Here is a 26,103-nt window from a genome sequence, read left to right as displayed (position 1 = left end):
TTCAGTGTGTGATCAGAAGACTGATCATCAAGATTAATATTTTTTTAAATGGCATTTCTTCTGGAATATGAAATTATAGGTAGTTTGGCACAGATACAGGTCATGGGTTCTATTTCCACTCTCAGGCTGGGAGGTTCTTTTGCTTGTTTACAGCATTCATTAGTAGGTGTACATAGGATGTTAACAGGTCATCCATTTTGTAACCCTGTCAGAAAAGAAAAAAAGTCTTAAATCTCTCAAAGAGCTCCAGAAGCAAATACAACTATAATTTCCTCCCTGTTTTATCTTCTTAGGTTCTCCCCTGCATGGACATCTCCTCTTCCAACAGCTATCACCGTTTTGATAATTATTTACTATTCCTCCCTCTGCTTTTCCCTTCATAGAGCTACAAAGCTTTACAGAGCATAGCTCTACTGTCTCCTTGTCACTCAAACTAAAATTTTATTCTATAGATTGACATCTTATACTTAGGAATCGCAGCTTTTCTGGGAGAGAAGTTATTCCTTAAATGTTTTTATGTTATCATTACAAATTTACCTTTAAATATCAATACAGTGATGCTTGTCTGAGTCTGTGGACAATCTGAAACCAATTCTTAAAAAGGTGGTACCACTCATTGACAAGTGTAAAATCTTACAAGGATGGTGTTACTGCATTGATGGATCAAACCATGCAAGACAAAAAGCCTCTTACATAGTTTTTTGGGTAAGTGCAGTCTTTTCTTAATGCTTCAGATAGATAGAATTTTGATGTATGGGCAGAATTTTGGAAATCACTATTTTTCCTTGTCTCTGTGGCTTACTTCTTTGCATCAGATGGCATTATATAGCACTGAATCAGTTCTAAACTACAGTTTTATTGACCTAGCAGTGAATGCTTTTTATATCTGCACTGGTTTTAACATCTGTTTTGGCAGGATTGTTTTATAGCAATTCTGGATGTAAAGGAAAAATTAGGAGTTTCTTGTGTATAAGTTAACAAAACTCTTCTTACCAGAGATGTCTCGCATAGGATCCGGCTTCCTCGTACCAGGCTCCCTATTGTCATGTGAAAATACGTGCTCCCACTGCTCCAATTGGAGATTTTATTGAAGGGGTAGACTGTTAAAATATCCTGTAAGGATATGCAACATTTCTCAAATGAAAATGGGCTGTTATGTAAGAAAACCTGTAAAGCCAGAGCATTCTTTTTCTTCCCCACTTCATTTATAAACACAGTGGATCAAGGTAGATCTTGCATCCAGAATAGTGGTATATTGTATTTTCACCAAGCAGGTGAGTCTTAATCGCTCTAATGAGACTTCCTTTCATTATATATTGATCTTTGCCTTAGCACACTGCCATTATATTTACAATAATCTAAAACTCGCTGGATATTTGTTCTCTTATTAAAAGCAAATAGTGATATTCATAAATGCTTTTGCCTGGGAATTTGGTAATACTGTACTGTTTGTCTGGGTTAGAGAGCTGGTAAAAGCTGTTATTTGACCTGATCTTTTAGACAGTTTGGGTTTCCTGCGAAGCATTTCTCTGAAGCAAATTCTCTAGTGCACTGTCCATCCATCTGCCTGATCTTACCGCTTTGCCCAGGTCCATTATGATTACCACTTTTTTTTCAGAAATGCTCTATACTGTTTCCTTTCCAGTGCAGAAACTGCAAAGAAGTGGTTTGAGGCAGTAACATTTTATTCGGTTTCACACAGAAAATAAATAAAGGGACTCTATCCTCTCCTTCAAGGAGAAGGTCCTGTCGCTGTCCCTAAACTAGCACTGTCAATGAAATCCTTCCTTAGACAGATTCTTGAGAAGCAACTGTTACCTTTGTCTTTTGATGTATCAGTGAGACTCCTTGCTTGTTGATTGCAATCAGCACAATCTCTGGGAAATTTGGCTCCGAGGTTTGCTATAAACAAGTAGCAGAGCAAGATAAGCAGAAAATGAAAAAATGATCCCTATTAGATGCATAGTGACCTTTAACGGTGTCCAATTATATATAATATTATAATATAATATTATAGCTTAATGGTTGGTTGCAAACCAGTTAAGAGCCTAGCGAGGGGAAATTAAAGGTAGCAAGTGGGAAATGATTCCTGGAGGTATCCACTGCAGAATGAGAGGATTAGTACAGTTCTGCTCTGAGGGAAGAGTCCCAGAGATACAAGGCAGCATTTTGTTGTGGAGAACAATGACAGGACAGTTAAGTATCTTTACAACTAAAAGACCCCATCTACTACACAGTTGTAATATGAAGTATTACAACTGGAACAACAACATAGCCAGTAAATAACAGGCATAGTTCAGAAGGGATAAAAAACCCATCTCCCCACTTTCAAGGAACTGAGGTTTCCTCAGCAGATGATGGGAAGCCAGCCTGTAATGCATTCTCACTTAACACAGATACGGAATTATATCACTCCATATCCCCCAGTGCTGGTCTACTACCAAAGCCATTCATAAAGGCCTTTAAACCTACCTTCACCTCAAAGAAGGCTGATCCAAATGTTGGCCACCGGTGTATCATTTTCAAGAAGGCAATCTTGGCCTCATCCACAGTTTTTCCTTCATGTTTGCTATATGCTGCAGTAATGCTCTGTTTAGAATAAAGGATACAAAGCCTATTCAGTTGGAGATAAGCAAGTTTCCGATGTCCAGCATTAGCACTAAAGACAGCATCAGACCATCACCAAGATCAGTCTTGTGCCCACAGCAACAGACGACTGTGGAAATGAAAATAGCCTACCATGCCATGGGGCAAGGTGGAGCCAGAACCTCCCCAGTGTCCCTCAGTTGGCTGAAGGAAGTCCAGGAGCCCAAGGGAATGGATTTCAGGGCAGAGGGGCAATATGGGATGAAACAAAATTCAGAAAGCCGGTGTTCAACACCCACAGACAGGTATTGCATTGTCTTCTGAAACGTGTAGGGTGAATTTTCCCTCTGTATTTGAAAGTGTCCTGTGTCTTCCTCAGTGGACTAAGTGATAAGTGCCTGCTGAAACTTTCTTGCCTTTTGGTGGAGAAAAGAGCCTGTTGCTATGAGCAGCATGCACACAGTGCAAGGTGACTGATTTGCTGGCCAAACTGAAATATTTAGGACACATCTTAATTTTCTGTTTCTCTACAAGATCCTCAAATGCCCAGTCCTATCACTGACTTTCATATCTCTAACTCTTCTTCTGGGCACTGAAAATAGATTAGTATCTCCAAGAAAAATGCACATCTGAAATCAATCATCCAGGCCTGCAGATACCTTTCAGAGATTTGGTAGAGAGGATGCAAAATCTAGATTCTAAGAGGCAAAACAGCAACATGCATTAGCATCCCTCCATGGTGCTTCCAAAGACTGTCAGATCAAAAAAAGTAGTGTGTCTTGCTGTCTGTCTTATCTCACAAAGCTCTGTGGAAGTAGCATGGTTAATGAAAGCTGATGTTCTTACCTTCTTCCACTCATCTGGTGAGATTGCTCGGAGCAGATTGTCTGGCACCAGCTCTTTCAAGATTTTGGGGATGGTTGCCAGCTGCATGCGGTCATTGTTGAAGCGCACTTTATAAATCAGCCCCGCCAGCTGGACAGCTTCATCCTTGGAACACTTGTGGTAGCCTCTGAGGTACTTTGGCAACTCCTGGAAGAGACTAGCTTTGAATCCAGATGGAATGGGCTGAAGCAGACACTGACTTATGTATGCTAAATCTGTGAGGTCTGGACGTGAGTCTCGCCAAACACAGCCCAAGGGCATCCCAAGATCTTTTGACTCCTTCTGGACGTTCTATGGATGATCTTTAAAGGTCCTTTCCAACCCAAACCATTCTATGATTCTCCATACAATTACAGAGTAAGATGAGTACCTCCAGGGAACAGTTAGATTAGGGAGCTGTGTTCCTAACATAAGCAATATAGCTAAGGTGTGAACACTGAGAAATAAATCGGCTCCCAAGGTGAGCTGTGCCCTCCAGAGGCATTCCTCTGGAGGGTCTATAATGCAGGCCTTGGTGAGGGAGACGGTAATAATCCAGCAGGCTTACTTTCTCAGGAGTGTTTCTTGGATCACATTGTCTGCCATTATATTTATGCTTTAGGGAGCTGGTTACCTGGTGGTAATGAAAAATGGAATCAGCTTTCAGGTCCTTCCCAGGAGTTACATTCAGCCACAGCTTTCTCATGAAGTACACCTCATAAGCCACAGACATAGCAGCCCCTAAGGAAACACACCTTGTTAGTATGTATCACTGTAGAGTTCTGCACTTTTTAAATGGCTTGTTAAGTTTCTTCAGAAATGAAATTCTGGTTTTAACAGTAACAAAACTACTAACAAAAAAGTACAAAAGGCCATTTTAGATGAACAAGAAAGTGATTAGTTGTCAGTTCTTGGGCACTGATCATGCAATGATCTAAGATGCAGGCTCTTCAGAGATGGAGGAAGAAGTTGACGATGCCAGCAATATGAGTGTTGTCATTTCTTGATGCTCATGACAGCTGCCTGCCAATGTGCAGCATACCTGAATTCTGTTATACTGATGCAGGTACATTCCCTGATGCCTATGTTTACAGAAATGAATTCTGATTTAGTGCACAGATAAAGAGATCTTTATGCTGTGATTTTCAGAGCTCCTAGCAGCTGCATCAGCTGTGGGGAGAAAATGGAAGTTAGAAAGTCTTAGATACATAGATAGTGTTTCAGGAAGTTAACCCTCAGCTGTCCTGAAATAAATTAATATGAAATTTGAGTGGAGTTTGATGTAGATTTCAAAATGTATGTTATACATGGGGTTGAAGTGCAAAGAATTGCTGTCATTAGTGTTATACTGACTTATTCCAACAAGTGTTCCCCTGGCAATATAACTTGTGCTTTGGTATCACCAGGTAATAATCTAGACAACAATTTTCTAACAACCCAAGGATGGGAGTGACACTGTGTAAAGAACCTATTTACATGTGTTGACTGATACCTGACCTGCCAATGCATGAACCTTGGACTGTAAAGAAGATCAACCTATCTAACTTGTGTGCGTCAGGCTGTGTGTTTCGGATGCAACAGGTCAAAAAATCTTTGGTACCAATTTAAAATTTCTGGAGAGGTGTTCTGGTGTTTCTGATAACCAGCGCTGGGCTGCATCAGGTCACTGGATCTTACTGCTGGTGCAGGCAATAATGGTGTATGTACAAACAAAAAGGATATAAGGCTCTGCCACACACTTCCCAAGATGGAGTAAATCCTACTGGATAAATTTGCTGTTTTCCCAGTTCAACACATCATCTCATGCAGCTTCTTGTCATGCTGGCATTCTCCTTACCATCTTTCCCTGGTTTGTTCCTTCTGTTCCAGTCTGTCACCTGCCTTAGTGAGTCAAAGAAGTAGTCTGCTTCATTCTGACTGATCACCTGGAAGAGGCCAAGCAATGAAGGGGGCAAAGGAGGGATTAGCAGATCATATCAAATACTGCCTGTGCCAACATACCCAAGTATCAGGCTGAATTTTCTTTCCCTGTCTATGGTAAGAGAGCACAATTATGGGAGGAAATACAGAGGCAAGGGGAAAGAAGTAGAGAAATAGGAGGAGGATGGCTCAAATGATTTACATTTTGTATAGGGATTTTTATTGCATCTTCTGTTGCTTTCTTCTTTCCAACCTGCTTATTGAAGTCAAGCTGAAGATGCCTGCTTTACTTTTGGCAATCTCCTTTTTGTAAAATATTGGCACATACCTGTTTCCTCTTTTCAGGAATGCAGCACATCAGAAACTCCCTGTGCTTGGACTCAGTGCTTGCTTTTTCCTTGATCACAGTTCCAGAAAGAAGGGACCTCTCAGCAAGGCAGCCAACCCAAGCGTCAGCTCAGGCAAGGCAAGCTTCTGAGAAACTAGAGAGCAATCAGCTGGTGCTGGACAGCCACTGCTCTCCCTAACACTAGTGGGTACTGTACACATGCAACACACCTCCTGGGCAAAGCCTTAGTGGAAAAGGGCTGAATACAGCAGTATGCAACACGGAATTTGCTGCTATCCCAGCAGCTGCAAGAAAGCCCGCATCTTCTCTGCTGTGTGCTGGTAGACTGATAGAAACTCTGCATCTCCATCCAGCCCCTTCAAGAGACTCAAAATAATTGTCAGGTCCTAAAAGTTCAAGTCTAGGTTCTATCCCCTCAGTAAGACAGAAGCAGTAGTGACCTGCTCTGTTGCTTGTCTTCATATATGGTTGTTTAGGTGGTCTAGTAAATAAGTAAGAGAGGAGGGGAGAGTCTGGCTACACTGCCATAGCTGAGATGAGTTACCTTGTCTGCAATCTTCACAAAGAGGCTGAAACCTTCCCAGGAGCTCAGCTGCAATTTGGAAGCGATGTTCTGACACAGAGTTCGGACTTTGGTGTTTGTTCCCACATCAAATGTCTATGACATAACAATACTCTTGTTACACAGAGGAGAGGAAGAAATGAGAACACTGCATGTCTTGAAACGTGCTCCTGTATGAACATATCATGGCTGGGAAAATGGTCAAGGCTAGGAAAACAAGGAAGTTCTCACCTGTTCTGTTTCATTGGGGAAGCAAATCTTGTGTGAGATCTTAGTGTTGTTCTGTAAGATGGCCTCAACCTCCACAGGATGAGGTGCCCACTTCCTGGAGCCACTCCTGGAAAATGCCACCACCGTCATAAGAGAGATCAGTGCTGGATGTTTAATCTTTGAGAAGGTGAACAACAGTATTCCACCCGACCAACAGACTCTACCCAAAATGCTAGTACTGTGACATGGGGCAGGCACTAATGGACCTTCACCCCAATGCAAATTAACAGCATTAACATGTATTAACAGCAAGAAACTGAGGGTCTTATTAGCATGTATATTAAAAGTCTGTTCTACTCTGCAAGGAGAGTGCATGAATAAGGCACCTTCCTAGCCAGCACCATCACCTCTTCTATATATTCAGTGACATTTTTCCTTACTGTTACTGAAGTGTGAAGATAGTGGCCACAAGGAGAAATACATTTTATTTAATTCTTGTGTCAGCAAAAAGATATGCATTCAGATGCAAAATGAGTTACAGCTCAGGAGGCAAGTACCAGAAAAGTTTGAAGGGCTGCTAGTAGCATTACATTTTATATAAGAGCTTGCACGTAATCACTGACTCAAGAGGTACTTAAACCGTACAATCCCAGTTCTCTGAAATTATACCTCATGCAGAGCTGCCTTCTGAAGCAAAGAAATTGTCCCTGAAGTCTGGGTCATGCAAAAGCCTTGATACAGTTAAAATGAGGACAAATCTTGCACATTACTATCTGGGGCTGGTATTTTCCTGCGCTCAGTGGCACAGAGCAGGCTGTTTGGAGATTTTGTACGCCATAGCTTATGGGCCAAACTCCTTTCTCACACTGGGCCAGTCTCTCAGGAAGGGAGCTTAGTCTGGCATCCAACTTTAGTCATGTGGATTTGAAAACTAATTTTTTTCCATTAAATAAAGTAGCAGTTCCATTTGGAGAAGGAAAACCTGATTGTAAACCAAGCTGAACACCACGTGCTCTAGTAATGTACAGGCACTGTAAGGAGTGTGGACCTGCCCTACTCAGTCATCTGTTTTTGAACTTGCAGTAGAGGGAGGCTGTGGGAGATGACAGAAGTGCAGCAGCTTGGCTGGAGGCACAGGGCCATCTCTCCTTGCAGCCTCAGCCAAAGCAAGATCTGCTTAACCCCCATGAGAGTACTCGCTGGTTCCCTGGCCAGGAGTCTGGGGATGAAGCTGTTTATGGAGGAAGAGGTGTACCCAAGGGCTCAGCTGGCTTCTAGTCTATGTGTTGTAGGTCAGTCCTTTGAACTGCCTCTCTCCCCTTTCCAAAGACAGCATATTACTTACAGGGAGAAGTTGGACTAGATGATCATTGTAGGTCCCTTCCAACTGAAATATTCTATTATATTCTATTAAAAGCAGGTGCAGGTTTAATCTTAGGAAAAGAAATGCTCTTAGAAAACAACATTTGTCTTTGTTCCTCTTCCCATCCCCCAGGCTCCAGATCTGGGGCAGTTTAGCAGACAGAATTCTCCCAAACAGCCCATTCTGCTTCCCCCCCCTGCCGCGTTTCACCACTCTAAAGAAGCTCTATACAGCTCAACAGGGCTTAGAGCATGAATAGCACATGATATAAGGAGGCAGGAAATTTTCAGTCTTCTCTGTAGAAAAAAACAATGAATAGCATTCCTCGCCATGCATTTTTCAGGCACTTCAAAAGCGAGTTCAATGTGCAGTGACATTTCCCCAGCAGTGCCAAAACCCATCCGCTGCAAGGGGGACAGCCATTGTGTTAGCATTCCCCTCGAGCCTGGCCCACAGACCCAACACAGGGCCCAGCCTAAGAGAAGGGGGAGGATGGAAGAGCTGGAGGGAGAAATCATTGGGCAGCTTCTTTACTGAAAAGGTTTGTGGCAGGCAGGTGGTAACTCACAGCAGCACCAAAAGGGAGAAGGCTGGGGTTAACCTTGATGCCAAAGCACTGTGCTCTCAGAGTGTCAAGCTGAGTAATTCCAGTGTCTGGAGGAATGTAGGGAAACCTTCCCCCTACAGTTCCATTGATCCTTCCTGAAAACCAGGTAGCCCTTCCACTATCTCTGGTCATGTCAAGTTCATTACACCAACAAGTCATTCAGAAGCTTGGGAAGCACTGGGGGCTGGAGGCCCTGTTGCTTCAACCCTCACCAGGACAGGGGTAATGCCTAGAGTACTGAGAAGGGCCTTGGTGTGAGCAGCCATGTAAATCTTGAGGCTTTGCTCATTTGGCTTTCTTCAAAGAATAGGAAATGACTGTGTTGGTCCTGTCTTCCTAGCATGGATTTGCTTTGCTTCACCATCAGAAAACGAGCAGAGCCGCATTAGCACTGCAGATGTCAGTGACTTCAGTGGTGCCACCCCACTATGAGTAAAACCTAGTACTTTTAGCTGCACATGTGCAGCTCTGTGCTGCTGAGATTCAACGAACTCAAGACTAATCCTCAGGCACATGTAAGGGGGATATGGATATGCTGCCTGACCAAAGGAAAGCAAGGTCAGGACCTCATGAATGACAATGCAAGATTTCATTTCAAGCTGCACGCCCTTTAGGATGTTTGAAATTCCCAGCTCTGGGAGTCAAGTGACTATGTGTGATGCTGAACTTCTTAAAATGTTGCTAACTCTCTGAAAGAAAAAAGGGAATCTGTGACACAGACTTCTCTTAGTGGTTCAAAGTCCATAAGAGAATTAAAAATAATGGTAACTTAAAAAAAAGGGATGTAAAGTGAGAAAGGAAAGTAAGAGTCTCAATATTTTTAGCCCCTGTGCTTTTTGGCACCTGATTCATGATTTTTTAACACTTTGAGCTGGCTACATGCCAGACTGTTTACCTCATCACTGTCTGAATCCTTCGACTGCACTCCAGGGCCAGTGTCTCTTTCTGACGTGTCTCCATGAACTTCTGGGCATGTTTCAGCAGTGACTTGCTGGGTGGGAACAGGCCAGTGCAGAGCCAAAGGAGCTGCCAGCCCTTGGTCACGCTATACCTGTGAATACAAAGCAAACGGTTCTGCTATAGCCACATATAATTCCTTGTTTGACCGCACACCAGCTACAGGGAAGAGAAACACACTCCCATCATGGTATGTTGTGCCATTCAGCAGAGAGCTACAAATCAACAGAGCCTTCACACAGAATCTGGCAGCCGTTTTCTGTGCAACGACCACAGCCTGTATGCAAAGACAATGCTAAATCCTGACTGATAAATATTCATGACAGTTGTGAATCTCATGAATAAATATAAGCTCCAGTTTAACAGTCATCTTGGCAGCAGTGACCCTGGTGCCATCCTCTTGGAAAGCCACTGTCAATTTGCTGTTCAAGCTCACATGAATTTGGATTGTGCTTGATCAGCTGTTTGTATTCACCTGCCCTCTGTGCTAGTCAGCAGTGCTCAGAGCACAAGCGCTTTGTTTGTAACTGACTTTCCCTTACACATGCTCCTGCTCTGAAAAATGAGCAGGTAGATGGCATTATGTAATGAGGTAGTTACGGTTCTTCAAAACTCCAGATCAAGTTTGTACAATTTTCAGGCAGAAAGACAGATCTTCCAGCCTCTGGACCTGTGAAATCTGCCAGTCAGAGCTCTTCTGGCATCTCACCCTCACCAGTAAGAAAGGCTCTGCAGCCAGGAGGTGGTCAGTCATTCTACCTTCAAAACCAGGAGCAGCTGAAGGACACACTTCAGCTGTGTCCCAGGGATTGCTCTGAAATGCTAAATGGTGTGAAGTGGTTTTGATTGGGAAAGCCAGCAGGTCTACCTTTGAATGGGCACCAGACTGCTGAATAAAGAGGTCCTGGCTTCTTTATTCCCATTTACTTTTCTAATTTTGCAGATGAAGACACACTATTTTAATCCCATTTATACTCTATAGATCAGTGGTGTTTGTGTCTGTGTGAGAGCGTGACGTGGTCCACAGGGCAGTAGCCTGGGAAGGATGAAAGATTTGTTGCTCTGGCTGTTCTAATGAAAACATATGGAAATAGCCACCTTTCAAGCATTGTTTTTTCCACATCAGTGATCCCTCTCAAAACACTGAATGACCCACAGGACTAAATTGGTAGAGTACATCAGGCATGGCACTGGCACCATGGTTACAGACTATGTGTTAAATAGCCTGTAACATTTACCGCAGGCAAGGAAATTTACCATTTAGTAGTTACACTCATGGTAAAAGTTCCACTAAGTTTAATATTTGTGGAACAGTAAGAAAGAAAATAAAGAAATAGAAGCTCCTTCTCTAACTTTTGCAGTGACACAATGCAGCTAGAAACAGACAAACCATATTGTTAATATTATTTTAAGCTTCTTTTTGCAATTCAGTTCCCCTGAAAGTAGGTCAAATTATAATTTTATGAGTGGGGAAGCAAACACCAGTCTGTTTCAGAGACTTATGCATGGGCAGGGGCCTGTGTAACCACTCTGTTCTGCAAGCTAGTTGTGTAACCTAATTAATGTAACGACTCAAAAGGATTCACTGGTAGTAAAAGATCTAGTGTGAACTACGTGCTTATAGGAGGGAAATACTGTCATTGGGAAACAAAAAAAAATGGAGAGCTGTCAGTGCAGTCACTGAAAGCATGCAAAAACTCTATGCAGTGCCATATTTTCTCTACAGCTGCCTTGGGAGTAAGAGGGCTTCAGTAACACCTTGCCTGTGTCACACCATACTCCACAGAGACAAGCACTGAATGCTTATGGGAGCAAAGCAGCAGCTCAAGGGAGACAAGTAACGGTCCTGCCAGTCAATGGTTCTGAGTGCTCTGCAAAGGTGAGCCCCACAGCACTGCCTGGAAAAAGGGGGAAGGGAAGGTCTCACTCCAGCATTTGGCCATCCTTCCCCCTCTGCCCCCACCCCATCACAGGTGTAGCAGGGATTCCTGCTCACCACCTGCACTTCAGCCCTGGCTCTGCAGAAGCAGGGTGTTTGCACCCAGGTGAGTACCTGTTTCTGTTCTCAGTCAGTTGCTTCATAATCTGACAGTAAATCTCATCCCGCAGGATCTCCTCCTGGATAGCTGCTACAAATATCTGGTCAGTGACTTCCACAGAGGAGTGTGCCTGTTTTGAGGGATAGTCTCCCATGAATTTCATGATGGGTGAATGTGCTGTTAAGGACAAAAGCAGGCCAATTTTGGAAGGTAAATGGGAAATCTCACCTGGATCCTAACATATTAGTGACTCTGTTGATGTCTAAGTGGCAAATACTGGGAAGAGGGTCTGCAACATATTCCCTGCCTGTCCCCTACCCCCTTTCCCCGTGCAGCAGTCACTGCTTAGCTGTGATTTGTACTGTATTAGCTGCTTGCTCTGGGCATATGCGGTAAATCTCACTCCTAAAGCCACATTCTCAGTTAAGTGAGCCATCAGGAGTTGTGGAGCATTGGGAAGGAATAAGAAACTTTCCTCTGTAGACAAGGGAAACATTGCTAAGTTGTGCAGAGTTGATGCCCCCCCCCCCCCCCACCTTGTTGTAAATGTATCCCCTGTAATGTGGATGCAGTATTATCTCAATGAAGGTGAGTTTAGTGGAGGTAGCTAGCTCTTCCTTCCCCTGAGTGTTCTCAGGTCCCAAAGAGAAGAGTGAAAGGATATCAATGAAGGCCTGACAAGCCAAGTCCCGAAGATCAGGGTCTGTGCATGCTGCCTTCAGCAAGGGCTGTTTCAAGGGCTCCTTAGAGTGTGCCCACAGTTGACTGCGCCCACGGGATTTCTGGAGAACAGCTTTGCTGATGGATTCCTTCTCAGGAGTCCTGAATGAAGACAAGTGCAGGCAATACAAAATCACTGGATCAGTATTGCTATGAACATAGGAGGTCATTATCACAGAGACTTATCTCTAGGCATGTTCTTTCCCAAGACAGTGATCTTGTATCTCCTTTGATTATGCATGTCAACAAGAACAGGAAAATATATATTCTTTTAGATCCAGAGGGGAGAAGGCTTGCAAAAAGAAGACCGGTTTTAGAAAACTAATTTTTCCCTTACTCTCCAAGGCCTGAAATATTGCGTACCCTAGCTAGCTGGTAAGTGCTGAAGAAGGGGTGAGAATTAAGAATAGGGCCTGCTAGAAAGAAAAGAAAAAAGTCCAGCTGGGGTTCTTCTACCCTTCCCTTTGCATTTCTGCAGACAAAAGATAACAAGCAGGCATGTGCCAGAATCGCTGCATGTCCAAAGTCACACGTCATTACAGGGAACAAAGAGAAGAAACCCAATCAGAAATGGGAGATGCTGTTACATCCTAGGCTTTAAGGATCACTAACGATCAAGTAGAACTTTCCTAGGGCACACACTATACAGAGAACTTCACCTGAAGTGTTCATAGGAGAACTCCTCCAGGGTGTAAGGCTTCACTTTGAGATCCTCTTCATCAGGTTCGTCCATGTAGGAGTTCTGTGAAGCTGTCCTCCTCTGGTCTGGAGACATCATCAGCAAACTCTGGAATGACACAGTCACGTAGAGATGTCACATGGACACAGGTCTCTGCACATATTGTCAGGTGTTACTCAGCATATATGCACAGATGGTGTATACTAAGCTTGAGGAGACCTTCTGTCCACTAAGCAGCATCTTCAGAGACTCAGGAAAGACTTGGGAGTAGTCGACTCAAGGAAGTAACTGCCATAGACCCAACAGTAGTGACCATCAAAACGATGGTCCAAAATTATTATCCAAAGCACAACATTTGTTAAAAATGCACCTGCTTATCACTGGTGTGTTTTTCTGTCACTTTTTCAGCTTTTTACTTGTTAGCACACTATCCAATATACTGAGTCTCTAAAACTAAAGATAAAATTTTTATCAAACAGAGTCATCAATGGGAAACCTTGGCTCCCTTGGAGAGCATATTCTTTTAAAGTAACCTGCTGCACTTAGAGCTTCCCTTGAGATGTAATGTTTGATCACCGATCAAGCCCAGTATGGATGCAGGAAAAATTCAATGGCACACCCATTTCCATTAATTGCTACCGATTCCAGGCACTGAAATCCCTAATGGTGAACGGCACGGTTTTTTTTGAAAGTCATTGCTTTTGTGCAACTGCAGTCTTCTCCTTAGAGTTTGGGCTAGGTTTTAGTTTTGTTTTCAAACAGGACGGAATGAAATGCTTTGCTTCAATGGGAGGTATAGAACTTGTCTGACTTTGGAGGAACAGTTAACTTCTAGTTGTAAATTTAATCATATTTAACACTGTTACTATCATTTATCTTCCAGTCTCTTCAAAGAGAGAGCTCAGCTTTTCTTACCAGCACTTGACTAGAGGGTTTTGTGAGAGAAGGAATGATGTAGATGTCTTCCAAAAATACATTCCCTGTTTTGCCTGTCCTTTCACTCTGGGCACAGATCCAGCCAGAGTTTGCATCCAGCCTTTTGTCTTCAGTGAAGATTAGCAAGTCTCCCTTCTTGAAGGACAGGATGGCAGGGTCTTCTGGAAAACAGAATAAGGCAGCACTGTTCAGGCTTGACAGTCCAAGAAAATGCAAAGGGATTGCAATGTGAAAGACAAGGGAATTGTATTTTGAAGGCCTGAATTCAGTTAGTAATAGAAAGTGATTTCTGTAAATATGGCTAATTATCCGGTAACGCTTCAGAGAAATCACTTAAATTTCCTCTAACAGCCTGATCTTGATCCACTGAGGGCAATGGCAAAACCCCATTTGATTCAAATGGATGCTGATTTTGTGTCTAGAACTGGCAGCAAAGCATGGGAAGAAACTCACTAGTTGTAAGTAGGTGAAGTTGTTTACATTCTAATCCCCTCTTGTCTGTTCCAGCCAACTATATTCCACAGAAACTTCCAGTTTACCACCTCTGTGAAACTTTTCTGGAAAGTATTTCCAGGGAGCCCAGATCCAACTTTCTACTATATAAGCAGGCTGAGTTGTTGGACACTGTAATATCTAAATAAAATATGCAAATAAGTAGAAGGGAGAAGGAAGGGAAATTTGTGTGCAAAGGTACTGAATGACATTGCCTCATGCTCTGTATGGTGTGCTGATCATTATGCATTCCTCCTGGAGCAAAGGGACTCTTGCTGAAGTTCTCCCATTTCCCTTTGAGCTCTTTCAAACAAGTGCTGCGGGTTCTCTCAAGACTTCTTCCCTACCCTGTAGTAAAGTTATAGGACTTACCTTGGGATTTTTTCTCATGCATTGCCACAGCGAATCGTGATCTCTTCTTCAGTCCTTCCAGGAACATGACCACCAGTTCAGCAATGACAACGCTGTTTACAGATGTCAGGACAAACTCCTCGGCACGAAGTGTGATGAGAGTGCAACTCTGTCCAAATGACTTCACTGCCCTATGTATTATTCAACAGTTTGTTACCAGAGCATCTGAAAAACTTACAGACCCATCTGCAATCACAGCCAAGGCTCCTACACCCCCTTGCAGACAACCCCCTTACAGTGGGTGTTGGTAGTTCTTAATTTGCCTTCTCATGAGTTGGTACGTATGAAGGACTGAATGGTTCAGGTTCCCTCTGGACTCTGCCATGTTTTGTACAAAAGTGCTTCATTATAGACAAAAGAACACCCTTCTTTCGGAGTAACTGGGCAACTAATGAAATCTGTGACAGTCGTCACAGAGGTATTTTTTGTGTATGTACGACTCTATTCTCTGACTGATCTGATTCAAGGATGTGTGCCCTGAGCAAGCCAATGGTTACCCTTTTCCCCTCAGTTATCCTGTTCAGGTCCATCACACCTGAGAAGTATACTAACTCCCAGCATGCGTAACAGACAGCGGCTTAACTATGTTAGTTATTTGGGCCATTCTTGTCTTGATGCCTGTCTGTGCTTCCTTACACCTTTCTGACTAAGCAGGATCATCTTTCTTTCCACCAGCTGGGAAGATGTAGAAATTTCAGTATTTCCTTTACAGTCTGCTCAAAACTTGTCCCCTTCTGTTTCCCAGACCAAGGCTAAATCACCTTTCCAGGCTCAGATCAAATCACCTAGGGGGATGGCAGAGAAAGTATACCTCCCTCCTACATGGAAGACCCTTTTTGAATATGGGCAGCGATGCCTTCTTCAGATCTTGCCTTTCTGGGGCACTCACCTGTTGGTGTGGATGCCAGTTATCTCTGGGAAGGTCAGCTCAAGGAGACGCTTTTCTGACTCATCCAAGAAGCAGATACCTTTCCAATTTACGGCAACGATAAAGTGGTTCTTGGGCAAGCTGGGACCTGATAATGCAGAAAAAACACCTTACCAATGCTATACAAGTCCTCCTCTATTGGTCTTATATCTGTCCTCTACTCCCACGCTCCAGGCGTTACCTGAAAACTTAGTGACTTCAAAGAATCGTGAAAAAAGCAAAGGCCACTGAAAGCGAGCAAAATCTAGAAGCTGTTCCTTCACAGTCTGACGGGAGAGACGGTCCTGTGTGTATGGGGCCTGCAATATAAAAAGATAGCCAAGGTTTTCTCAGTAAAATCTGGTTTGCATGATCTGCAAACAATAAAGAGCAGGCCTGATCCCAGAGGTACCCAAGAGCCCTCTGCTATCACTGGTGTCAAGGATACCTAGAGAAAGTCGAATCAGAAACAGCCTCCAGGGGCCCAAGCCACATGTAGCTGAGGCTGCCCACAGGCCTGTGAATCCCAAATTTCCCTCAAATCCCCACTGACTGATCTGTTCAGAGTCTAACACACTTTGAGTGCCATGGAAGTAATTCAGGTAACCCATCCAGATCATTTCATCCCATGCCCAACCTGATTCAATTGTCAGCTGTAAGACAGAGAGCCTTGAAAGATACTCTATTCAGAGATTTAAATACACTTTTTTCATTCTGTCCCCTGTTGAGCCCTACATGGAAGAGTGAGTGGAAAAGTTCTTCTTTCTCCCAGTCTTAATTATTTGGGATATACAAACTGAGATGTTTTTCCTTCTTCCCTCAACAGACTATTCATAAAAGGAAATGGTAAAAGAAGCAGAAGCTGGTGCTTGAGAGTGGTTACCTAGCAGTGCCAGACAAAACTCTTACCTTCGCATGTGCATAGGTTATAAGGCTCACCCACTTTTCCAGGGGCTTGGATTTCAGCTGTTTCACTGGGATACAATCATGGAGCACCTTCTGCACAAGTTCATTGTGGATGGAATCTCCAAACTGGATGTAACAATATTTTGCACCTATCTCCACCAAATCCTCCTCCTGAAACAATTAATCCATTAAAAGAGGCCTAGTAAGATGTCATAAAGTCCAGCTAGCCTCGTTCAACCTTGAAGCCAGTTTAGGAATGGGGTTTTCTCCTTTTTTGTCTGGATAACTCTCGACAGTCATCCAGCATAAGGAAAGATGAACTTCACACAACCATTGCATCAAAGAGATTATTAGCAATTTAAAAGGACCTAAACTGCCCCCTTGGACATGCCTCCAGCTGTCATATGAACTGTAAGCTGCAGAAAAAAAATATGTATCAATTACAGCTGCCAGTGTGACAGCTGGTATAATCACCTGGACGGGAACTGTCCATTAAGAAGGGAAGGGTTGTTCACAGCTACTAGAAACTTCATTCATTCTCCTGCTTTTTAATGTGGGAAATGTTAATATAGTTTTGTCTCTTTAGGAGGATGAATAAGGAGACCCACCTTCTCACAACGATACTCTCCAAACCGGATGCCGCGAATGACTTGGTGGTAAATGAGATCAGTGCTGACAGGATCCTCCTGGGAGTTGTGCCAGGGGGTGAAGATTTCCTTCCGGAAGTAAAGTCGCCAGGGCGCATTGCGTTCGTGTGTGCCCCGCTCCTTCACTAGCTGTTCACACTGAGAGATGGCATCCAGGACATGATCTCGTCCCCCACCCAATGACCAGACCTAGAACAAAGGGACACTGCATTTACTGGCATGCCTGCTTTGGAGGACAACAAACCCAAAGCTCCTGGTCTCCTGACAGCAAGAAAAACTCTGAAAAGGTAAGCGGATGGGTGTGCAAGTTATATTTTGGTAAATGTGTGTATTTTTATGCACAGGGATGTTATTGGGAAAAGTAAGTTGGAAGATAAGACAAAGCAGCTCTGGTTTGCAATCTTGTATTTTCTCCTTGTACTTTGTTTAACCCCTATATATCCCCTTAAGTGCATGTGCAAATGTTGCTGTAACCTTAACCAAAATTCCATCTCTGACTTAATTTCTTTGCTATTGATGCCTAACTCTGAGCACCAAGATGTCATCCTGTGGTGTATGTCTGGTTTACAGCATTACTATAAGAAAAAAAAGCAAAGGGAAGGAGAGGCTAAAATGCCAGCATGTGAGCTAACAGCAGCAGCCCTGGCAAGGACTTTGACTTTCAGTGCCACATGATAGGGGCTGCATCAGCAGCACTGTAACACAGGACAAGAAAGTTATGTGCAGCAGTGCAGATGAGAAATATGTCTTTGAGCAGAGATCCCTAGGGTGTGAGACCTGCTAGTTTCAGTCTGCTCCAGCAGTTCGGCAGTGCTGCAGGCATGATGAGCAGGTGGGATCCCCGAACATGGGGGGAGACCACAGTGCTGCACTGCCCATGCATAGGAGCAGGGACGCTAGTCAATTATGTGACCTGGCAAAGGAAACCTCACAGGCCTGCAGCAGGAATTGCTCAGTGGCTAGCCAGCAGAAAAGCAGAACAGGATTATCAGGTCCTGAGATTCAGCTGGGATTCAGAACAAATTTGGTCTGAGTGTAGGACTGGGCTGGGGATGCTTCCAGAAGTCAGAGGGAGTCCTCAGTGAGGCTGGGTGGACAGCAGCAACTCCACAGAAAGAGAAGGGAGCTTTCATTCTATTTTTCTACACTTTACCTTATCAAACACAGCAATGTAGAGCGAAAAACCAAACACATCCTTCAGTTTGGTTTTATCTGCTATGAACTGACAGATCTCTTTGGCAATGGAAGCAGAGTCTGCAGGGACAGTGATGCTCTGGCCATTCATCAGGGTGACATTAAACATAATGGGTTTCTTCTGCTTTGTTGCCTGTTAAGTCAGAGTCAAATGAGAGAAACAAATTATGGGAAAAGCTTACTTTTCTGTGAAGAATGAAGAAGGCATTTAGATTTAAGAGCTCCACACACTGTACACCCTAGTCAACAATCTTTAAGTGAATCTCCAATGCCCACACAGTTTCTTCAACGCACGGTGAGTCTTAAATACAAATTACATCCCTGAAGCAGCACTGGAATCAAGTTCCCTCCTCCCCACAGCTCAGAGGAGTTGATTATCACATAACAGTGTAGGCTGATAGACTTTTTGTGAGCCTTATTTGGCCTGACGACTTTTGGGTACAGCCTTACATGCATCAGTGGAGACATGGCCTGCAGCAAGCATTTTGCCCAGGGAGGTGTGTGTTAGGCAATGGGGTCACTCAGATTTAGGAAGGAATTGAACTGAGGTCTTCACTTAAGGGTGTGTGTGTGCGCATGTGTGTGTGTGTGATGTCTAATTACTAGGATGCTATTTAAAGGAAGGGGGAGGGTGATGTAGCCCTATCATACACACTTCCGTCCATTTTAAAAGCATAAGCCCTGTTCAGTTTTTTCCACAAATGATGGTAAGAGCTTCCCTCAGGAGGTGATTCTGGCCTGTGGCTCCTGAATTGATGGAGGTATCTCCCTGCAAATCATGTGTTAACTTACATCCTCCACTGGGTTTAGGTTAACTGAATAGCTAGAAAAGGTGTATCTAAGAAGCTGTCCAGAACAAGGCACCTGGTCTTCAATCCCCGTGTGCAATTGATTTCCATTATTGGTCTTAGGAAGATCTGTTAGCACAGGTTAGTAAATACAATCCAGCATAAAATGACACAGATCAATATAAATTATCAAAAAGACAGTTGCTACCTGAAGTTCCAGCCAGCTCGGAGGTTCAGTCCGTGCTCCGTTGACATAGGTACGTCTCAGACGTTCAGCACAATATGGTGCATAGCCTGTGGGCCCATGGTGGATGAAATTCAACAGGTACTACATGCACAGAGCATAAGAAAGAGTTAGGAAACGCAAATCCTCATAAAACACTAGAAACCTGCTGCAGCTGATGGACTAGATTAGAGTGATCGGTTAACTTACAGTTCACCAGAAAGTGTTAAAGGTTAGGCTTGGGATTAGTGTTTTGGAAAAGGAGGTTTGAGACACCAAGTTTTCCCTCATTCTGCAAAGCTTTTAGACTAAAGAGGAACGCTTGTGTCAGTCTATTCGCTATGTTTAACTGTACAATGAATATTAGACACCGGAGACTTAATTCTTATGATTAGGTTAGAGCAAGGGTTAGTGTTTCCAATTGAAGAGCCTGAAATCTTATAACATTCTGTATGAACCAAAGTGCTGGGAAGAGGGCTAATTGCAGGTTAGGGCTGCTGATTATGGTTACTTTTAGTTTTCCTAAGTTCTCTGGCAATATCAATAGTGGGAAGTCCACAACTAAGATTGGATATTGGAAGAGAGGGATTGGATAAACTGAGCTTTTGGAATTTGTATGACTCCGTTATCTTGGATGACATGATATAAGCATGGACTTGTATTTACATAATTGTATTTAGTGCAAGCATGGGCCAGTCATCTGGTTATTTTAATAATTAAGAATATTCCTAAAGATAGTGTATAGATTTAGGAAACGAGAACTAGAGGAAGTCAGGTCTTTTGTGAATTCTGCGTGGTTCACAGACTTTGGATTAAGACTGGTATTAAAATATGTCTATGGCTTGTGTCTGGTTTGTTCCAAGTAGTGGCCACTTGGCAGAATTTATGATTAGCTTAATCATTTGAGCTAGGGTGTCAATAAAGCAAGGCTGAAGATTCAGGGATATCTATGGTTTCTGTTTGCCTCTAAGACCTAGGAAGAAGGCTGAATCAAATTGGAGCCACAGGTCGTGTTGTTGTTGGTTGTTTTTTTTTTTCCTGTGATGAACTGGATTTATCATCCATTTCAATTTGGAATTTAATGTATTTAAGAAAATGATGAAAAAGCCCAAATCTCTGTTGGATTTTGTAGGGCTTGGAGATGTAGGGTAAGAACTGGTAAAACATGGGGAGTGATTTTATAATGGACTCCCGAGTATATTTAATCACTAGGATTGTAACTGGAGATAGCTTTTAAATGTTGGAAAGGAAGAACTGGAGAGGATAAAATTTGCCAGATTCTTTGCAGATCTAAGTGAGGGCTGCACTCAACAACAGAACCTGACTTGTATGGCATGTAATGAAAAAGAATTAAATGTGACTACAGCAGTCATTTATTTAAATTCCTGGATAAGCATATGAGATGAGATAGTTTCTACTAAAATCACAGCGCCAGCTGCTATGGCAGCCAAACAGTTTATGTGGCTATTTGTATCAAAACATCAAAATACGCAAGAAACCAGATCAGCTAAGGCATTTAAGCTGCTGTAGGAAAGATTAGTAGTGTACCTTCACAAACATGTCTGAAGGAGGAAAGCAACCAAGGCAAAGTGACAGAAGGATCCAGCCTCGAGCATAGCTACTCCTGTTGTTGTTTTCAGTGAGTTGTTTGCAAATCTGGCAATAAATCTCATCTCTGTAATAAAACATGTGAAAGCAACAGATAATGATTCACTGCCTGAACTGTCTTTGGCTATGTTTCCGCTGCAAGCTTGGAATGATTGCAGCATGATGAAGTGGATCTGAGCTAGGTTTAACCACGTCAGCTAGGATACCACCTGTAAGGTACCACAGGAAATAACTATGTCATTGGCTTTGGCAGGAGAAGGCTCAAGATATACTTAGTGCCCTTTGCTACCCCTTGTTACTCAAGCAGTTCAAGTGCAATTCCCATGCTGGATTACCTCGTGACAAGCAGGGGGACTGTGTAGGGATAACAATTGCTGGGTCATCCAGCTGTGAAATGGCATTGCTGTCCCTCCACATGTGAAACTTGCTCTAAGCTCTCTACAGTATGTGGCTTCTCTGTCTGCTCACATGTGGATTTTGGGATAAGGATAGGCGGACACCCTGCTTAATTTTATATTTTTAGTAAACTTGGAGTGAGTCCTTGGACAGGAATGGAGGAAAGGGTGCTTCAGAGTGAGCTTCTGAAAATGCAAGTTGCCTGCAGCAAGGACATATGGGAAACAGATGCAAAAATCTGCATACAAACAAAACTGCTATTTAAAAATAATCTTAAATTTTCTGGACTCTTGGAACACACATTTGGCAAGTCTGATGTGGATGAACACAAGGTGGATGAGGTTTTCGTTCCCAGATAGGATGTGTGATGAAACAGACTGAGGGAGTAGATACTTAGCCTGTGGCTGTTATGATACATTGATTGAAGGCAGTTTTTGCCAGCTGAGGATCTGCTTTGGGGAGCATCTTGACTGAAACAAAGCAACTATGTAGAGAGGAACGCGGCCCACAACTGAGGTCAAGGAAGGGCCTGTGCCTATTGGCTTTGTTACAGCAAAGTGTTGCATAAGCTAAAATGGGCTAAAATGGAGGAGAGAATTCACAGGGTCAGGTCAGAATGAACCAGCTTCTGTCTCATCCTCACACCATGCTTGGCCTAAGGTCCAGCCTCACACCACTTGTAAGCAGGATTTCTTCTTCTAGTGGCTGATATACTCAGCAAGCCAGGCTTTCAACCATCTCTGATTTGGAGACATTGCTTGAGGGCTCAGAAACAGGCTATTGGGAAACTGCGGTTATGAACACCTCTCATACACCTAGCGTACATTAACTCCATACTTCTTATTGTCTCTTCTGAGTGTTTCTTCTCTCTTATACTAGGGCTGTGTTCCACCTTCAGGTGTTACTGGATTACAGCCCTGAACTCTGCCCCATTGCATATCTATGGGGTATTCAAAAAGCCATAGGCAGCTCACCTAAACTATGAGATGAAGATACCAGAAAAGGCAGTAAGGGAGTCATTCTCTGTCCCCTCTGACAAAGGTGAATCATCCTCCAAAGAGGTGTGTGGCCCACAGTCTCGGTTCTATGTGACTAGCTTGGGCTTGCAGTCAGGAATCCCCAGAGATAAATGTGAGACATTTCCAGCATTCCGAAAATGCCCTGGGACTGTGGAAAGGGCGCATGATTGATGTAATGGGTGCCTGGTCCTAGGAAGGAGGTACAAATTTCCTACCTGATGGCAGGGCGCAGAATTGCATTGCCAATAATGAAGTGCACTTTTTCTAGGTTGGACATAGGTCTCTCAGAGATTGAGCTGTCCTCCTGGAAAGCCTCTTCTCCACTTCTCAGCTGGTCTGTCACCTGAAAGAAACCAAGCAGAACCCCAGAGTGTTCTAGAAACCTTCCGTCTTACCAGGCAGCTCTCCCAGAAATGAGAGACATTCCTTCTCTACCTCTCTGGCTAAAACTCTTTCTGCTCAGTGCAGGAGCAGTTATGAATAGACCATATTTCCCCCTCTCTCAAGCTAGCTCATAAAATGCTGTGTTACAGCACTATTACTGGCTAGGAGAACTTTTTTGTACTGTCCTGTACAGCCTAAGCACATGGTGGTTCTCGGCCTGCTCAGGGCTTTGGGCAAATTGTTCTGTAATGCCAACAGTTCTCAATAGTAAATTGTTCCCTGTGTTCAGGGGTCACTCTTCAGCAGGAAGGGATGAAGTGAATCTGCCAGAGAATGAATGACAGCAGTGCACTTCTTTTAAAAGAAGAACAGCGCAGCAGGTATCCCATACACAGGGCTGCACCGGCTTGGCAGTGGAACAAGTTTCCAACAGGGAGGCTGCTGTCACATAACATCTGTCAGAAGGTGAAAACAGGGTTCCAGGCAAAAAGACTTAGGGGAAGCAGTTTATTTCCACCTCTTACCTTCCCTGTCAACTTGGATGACCGTTTCAGCTTCAGGGAAGAGATCCCCTTGGAAATCTTGTTATCCCTTCTGCTTTCTCTCTACAATATACATCACCATTATAGGAAATTAGTTTAATGCACAGCAAGAATGATTCATTAAGGAAGGAAAGATGCTCAAATGGAGATGTTTTTGTTTTGTCCGCTCCTGCCAGAAGGAGCTGCAGTGTCCTTCCAAGATAACAGGGCCCTTTTTGCACTTCTGGCATTTCAAGTACAGTAGCATGAAAGGGTTCCTTTGCTCTTCTTACTCTTGGTAGAACAGCACAGAAACCAAGGAAAGCAAATGAAAATATAAACATATCCTGCTCCTCTCACCATATGTGGGCTGTCGTTCCTGAACTGGACCTGGTTTTTCCTGCCAAGTGTGTCATATATCTGTGTCATCACGGAGCCGCTCTTGGTGCTAGCATTCTTGGCAAACATTGCTGGCTCTGGCAGGTCCCCCATGAACCTCAGGATGATAACCCACACGACTAGAGAAGCCTGTAGTGGCAGAAAGCACAATCAGAAACTGCCAAGAGAACCAATGGCCTCATGCCGTTTCTTCCTGTTTAGATGACAGCATTTTCTTTCTTTACGCAGTCCAAGCTGTTAAAATTCCCATCTCCTCCCGCCATTTACGCCAGGAGTTAACCTTCATGTCAAACAACATGAAAGCAACATTCACAACACTCTTATGCTAAAGGAGGAAGAGGTTGCAGCTCTAATGGGAATGTCAGGTTTGCTCTGTGATTGCTGAGCCCTCACCATGCCCTTTATTGGCACCTTGATGGTGTGCTGTGGCTGGAGTGAGGTGGAGAAACCTTGGCTGATCTAGACTCTGCATTTACCCACCTGGACAGACAAGCAGTGGAGTGAACTCTTCCAGAAGCCCTCACGCCAGAACTAGAAAGCCAAGTAACAGCAAAGTTTTTGCAGCATGGGATCCTCCATTCTGCAAGGCTGCTTAGCATCAAGAAAAACTCCCCTCCTCAATCCCCCTATGGTTCAACAGGAAAATTGGAGGCCTGGGCCTCCCCCTTCTGTCCTAACTCACAGACCAGCAGCCCTAACAAGAGCAGAGAGATGGGTGAGCTCTGACACTTCTCTCCAGTCTGTTTTTGCCCCCAAAGAGTATCTGGAGAAATCAAAACAAGCCTCAGAGTTCCCTCTTTAGGAAGACTAAAGGTGATCAGAAATCTTGTGTTGGGCAGGTATCTGTGTGACGTGCCTGCCTGCTAAGCACCAAAAAATGCTGATGGGAACTACTACTTCCATACAAGTGCTTAGGACTATCTGCTTGGCTCTAAAGTCTCTGGTTCCCAGGGCTGTGCCAGAGGCAGGGGGACCCAAGGATGAGGGGAGCTGTAGAAGCCAGGGCTGTGGAGGGAGCAGGTTCAACAACAACAAGGAGCAAGATACCAGGACATTGTCCTTGTCATCATGGTAAAGTAGTGGGTGCCGCAGCTGTCTCCGGATATGTGTATGTGTAGATGACCCCTGGAAATAAGTAGCTGCAAACTTTGGGAAGGTGTACTCTTCCAAGCCATCTGCTTCCTCTTCTAGCTCCGCACTCATGGGAACCATGTCCAGGTCCACCTCATCCAGCTTGTTAGGCTTTGTTTCCAAGTCCTGTGCAGAACATGAGGAAGAAACATATTTTCTTTCCCTGTACTCTGATAATCTTATCTTACATTCTTTTTTTTTCCTTTTTTTTTTTTTTTCTTGGCCACAGGTGCTCCAGAATTTGGCTTCCCAGCTAACCCCAAAGCCATTTTCAGCTGCTACCAACAGATCATTGGGACTCAGAGCTTGTCCTTCTGATATGCACCCATTCCATATGACCTTCCTGTCTTAGTCTTCAGCAAGAACATTGCTCATGGAAAATCCAGGTGCTATCTCATTGCTCACATCCTGGCTCACATCCTGCACTAACACAGACCATTCTGCGCTGCCCACCTCTCCCTACCTGATTCCATCCTCCATAGCTGTCAGGACCAGTATATCTCAAATTTTGCTTTTAAGAACATGGGATAACTTGGGTCATGAACTTCCAGCTTGTTTCAGCTGGAAAATCACTGAGTGCACTGTCAGCAGAACATGTGGTTGGTGCCAAAATGCAGAGAATGGCACTATTTGGTGAGGGTCTGCTGGGCCAAAGAAACAAATGTGCAGTAGCTTTTGAAGACACATAGTACCCAAACTGCATGTGACCAAGAACTTTTGGGAACTGACCTCTGAAAGCAGATCCTGAAGAGACTGTCTGGATGACTGATTTGGGTGATTCTTTCACTGTACCAAAGTTCATTAAACAGAATTGACCACTGATGGAATTCCAACAAAGTCAATGGACTTACACAAGGGATGAACATGACCCATTACCAGTCTGCAGCTCTGTACCTCAAAACCCAGAGGAGCCTGTCCTTCTTGGCCTCCAATCATAGCAGGTAAAAACCCAAAAATTTTGTCCACCATTTCTTGATCACTGATAACATCATGATTTGTTGGTTTATTGGCAAGAGCATTCCTCCTTTGTCTTGCTTCTGCCTCCTCTCTCTCCAGAGTAGCCAGGTGTTCCTTTAAACATAGAAGCTGGTTAGGCATGATTGGAACATCATTCTGCTAGAATGAATGGGTGTGAGGATGAAACACTATTACAAAGGTGTTATGACAGTGAGGTCCAGCTCTGCTAGTGCAGTGTTGGAATGTGAAGTCAAATGTTGCTTGTGCTAAGCAGTGACAAAGACCTAGCACATCAGCCGCAGGGCCTTGCTCCTACAGCTGTCCTTAT

General features: G+C 43.7%; 1 protein-coding gene across 1 annotated transcript in view; it reads right to left on the bottom strand.

Moving 5' to 3' along the window:
- MYO7B (myosin VIIB) overlaps positions 1–26,103 on the bottom strand; it is a 48,598-nt gene continuing 22,495 nt past the window's right edge. Inside the window, exons 22-48 of the mRNA XM_059822581.1 lie at positions 25,713–25,889; positions 24,735–24,944; positions 23,649–23,816; positions 23,292–23,372; positions 22,599–22,726; positions 20,909–21,035; positions 19,346–19,465; positions 18,309–18,482; positions 17,117–17,344; positions 16,512–16,676; positions 15,805–15,922; positions 15,585–15,711; positions 14,657–14,826; positions 13,772–13,953; positions 12,837–12,964; positions 12,122–12,279; positions 11,472–11,625; positions 9,357–9,512; positions 6,513–6,618; positions 6,264–6,377; positions 5,288–5,375; positions 4,085–4,191; positions 3,433–3,618; positions 2,473–2,589; positions 1,819–1,902; positions 994–1,113; positions 1–205 (exon numbers count right to left, since the gene is read on the bottom strand). Of these exons, the coding sequence (XP_059678564.1) occupies positions 122–205; positions 994–1,113; positions 1,819–1,902; positions 2,473–2,589; positions 3,433–3,618; positions 4,085–4,191; positions 5,288–5,375; positions 6,264–6,377; positions 6,513–6,618; positions 9,357–9,512; positions 11,472–11,625; positions 12,122–12,279; positions 12,837–12,964; positions 13,772–13,953; positions 14,657–14,826; positions 15,585–15,711; positions 15,805–15,922; positions 16,512–16,676; positions 17,117–17,344; positions 18,309–18,482; positions 19,346–19,465; positions 20,909–21,035; positions 22,599–22,726; positions 23,292–23,372; positions 23,649–23,816; positions 24,735–24,944; positions 25,713–25,889 (3,777 nt within the window). The 3' untranslated portion in view covers positions 1–121. The remainder of the gene's footprint in view (positions 206–993; positions 1,114–1,818; positions 1,903–2,472; positions 2,590–3,432; positions 3,619–4,084; positions 4,192–5,287; positions 5,376–6,263; positions 6,378–6,512; positions 6,619–9,356; positions 9,513–11,471; positions 11,626–12,121; positions 12,280–12,836; positions 12,965–13,771; positions 13,954–14,656; positions 14,827–15,584; positions 15,712–15,804; positions 15,923–16,511; positions 16,677–17,116; positions 17,345–18,308; positions 18,483–19,345; positions 19,466–20,908; positions 21,036–22,598; positions 22,727–23,291; positions 23,373–23,648; positions 23,817–24,734; positions 24,945–25,712; positions 25,890–26,103) is intronic.

This window comes from Gavia stellata, chromosome 11 (assembly GCF_030936135.1).
Source record: "Gavia stellata isolate bGavSte3 chromosome 11, bGavSte3.hap2, whole genome shotgun sequence".
Taxonomy (NCBI): Eukaryota; Metazoa; Chordata; class Aves; order Gaviiformes; family Gaviidae; genus Gavia; species Gavia stellata.
The sequence above is the reverse complement of the archived record's forward strand: the minus strand, read 5'-3'. Positions and strand labels throughout refer to the sequence as shown.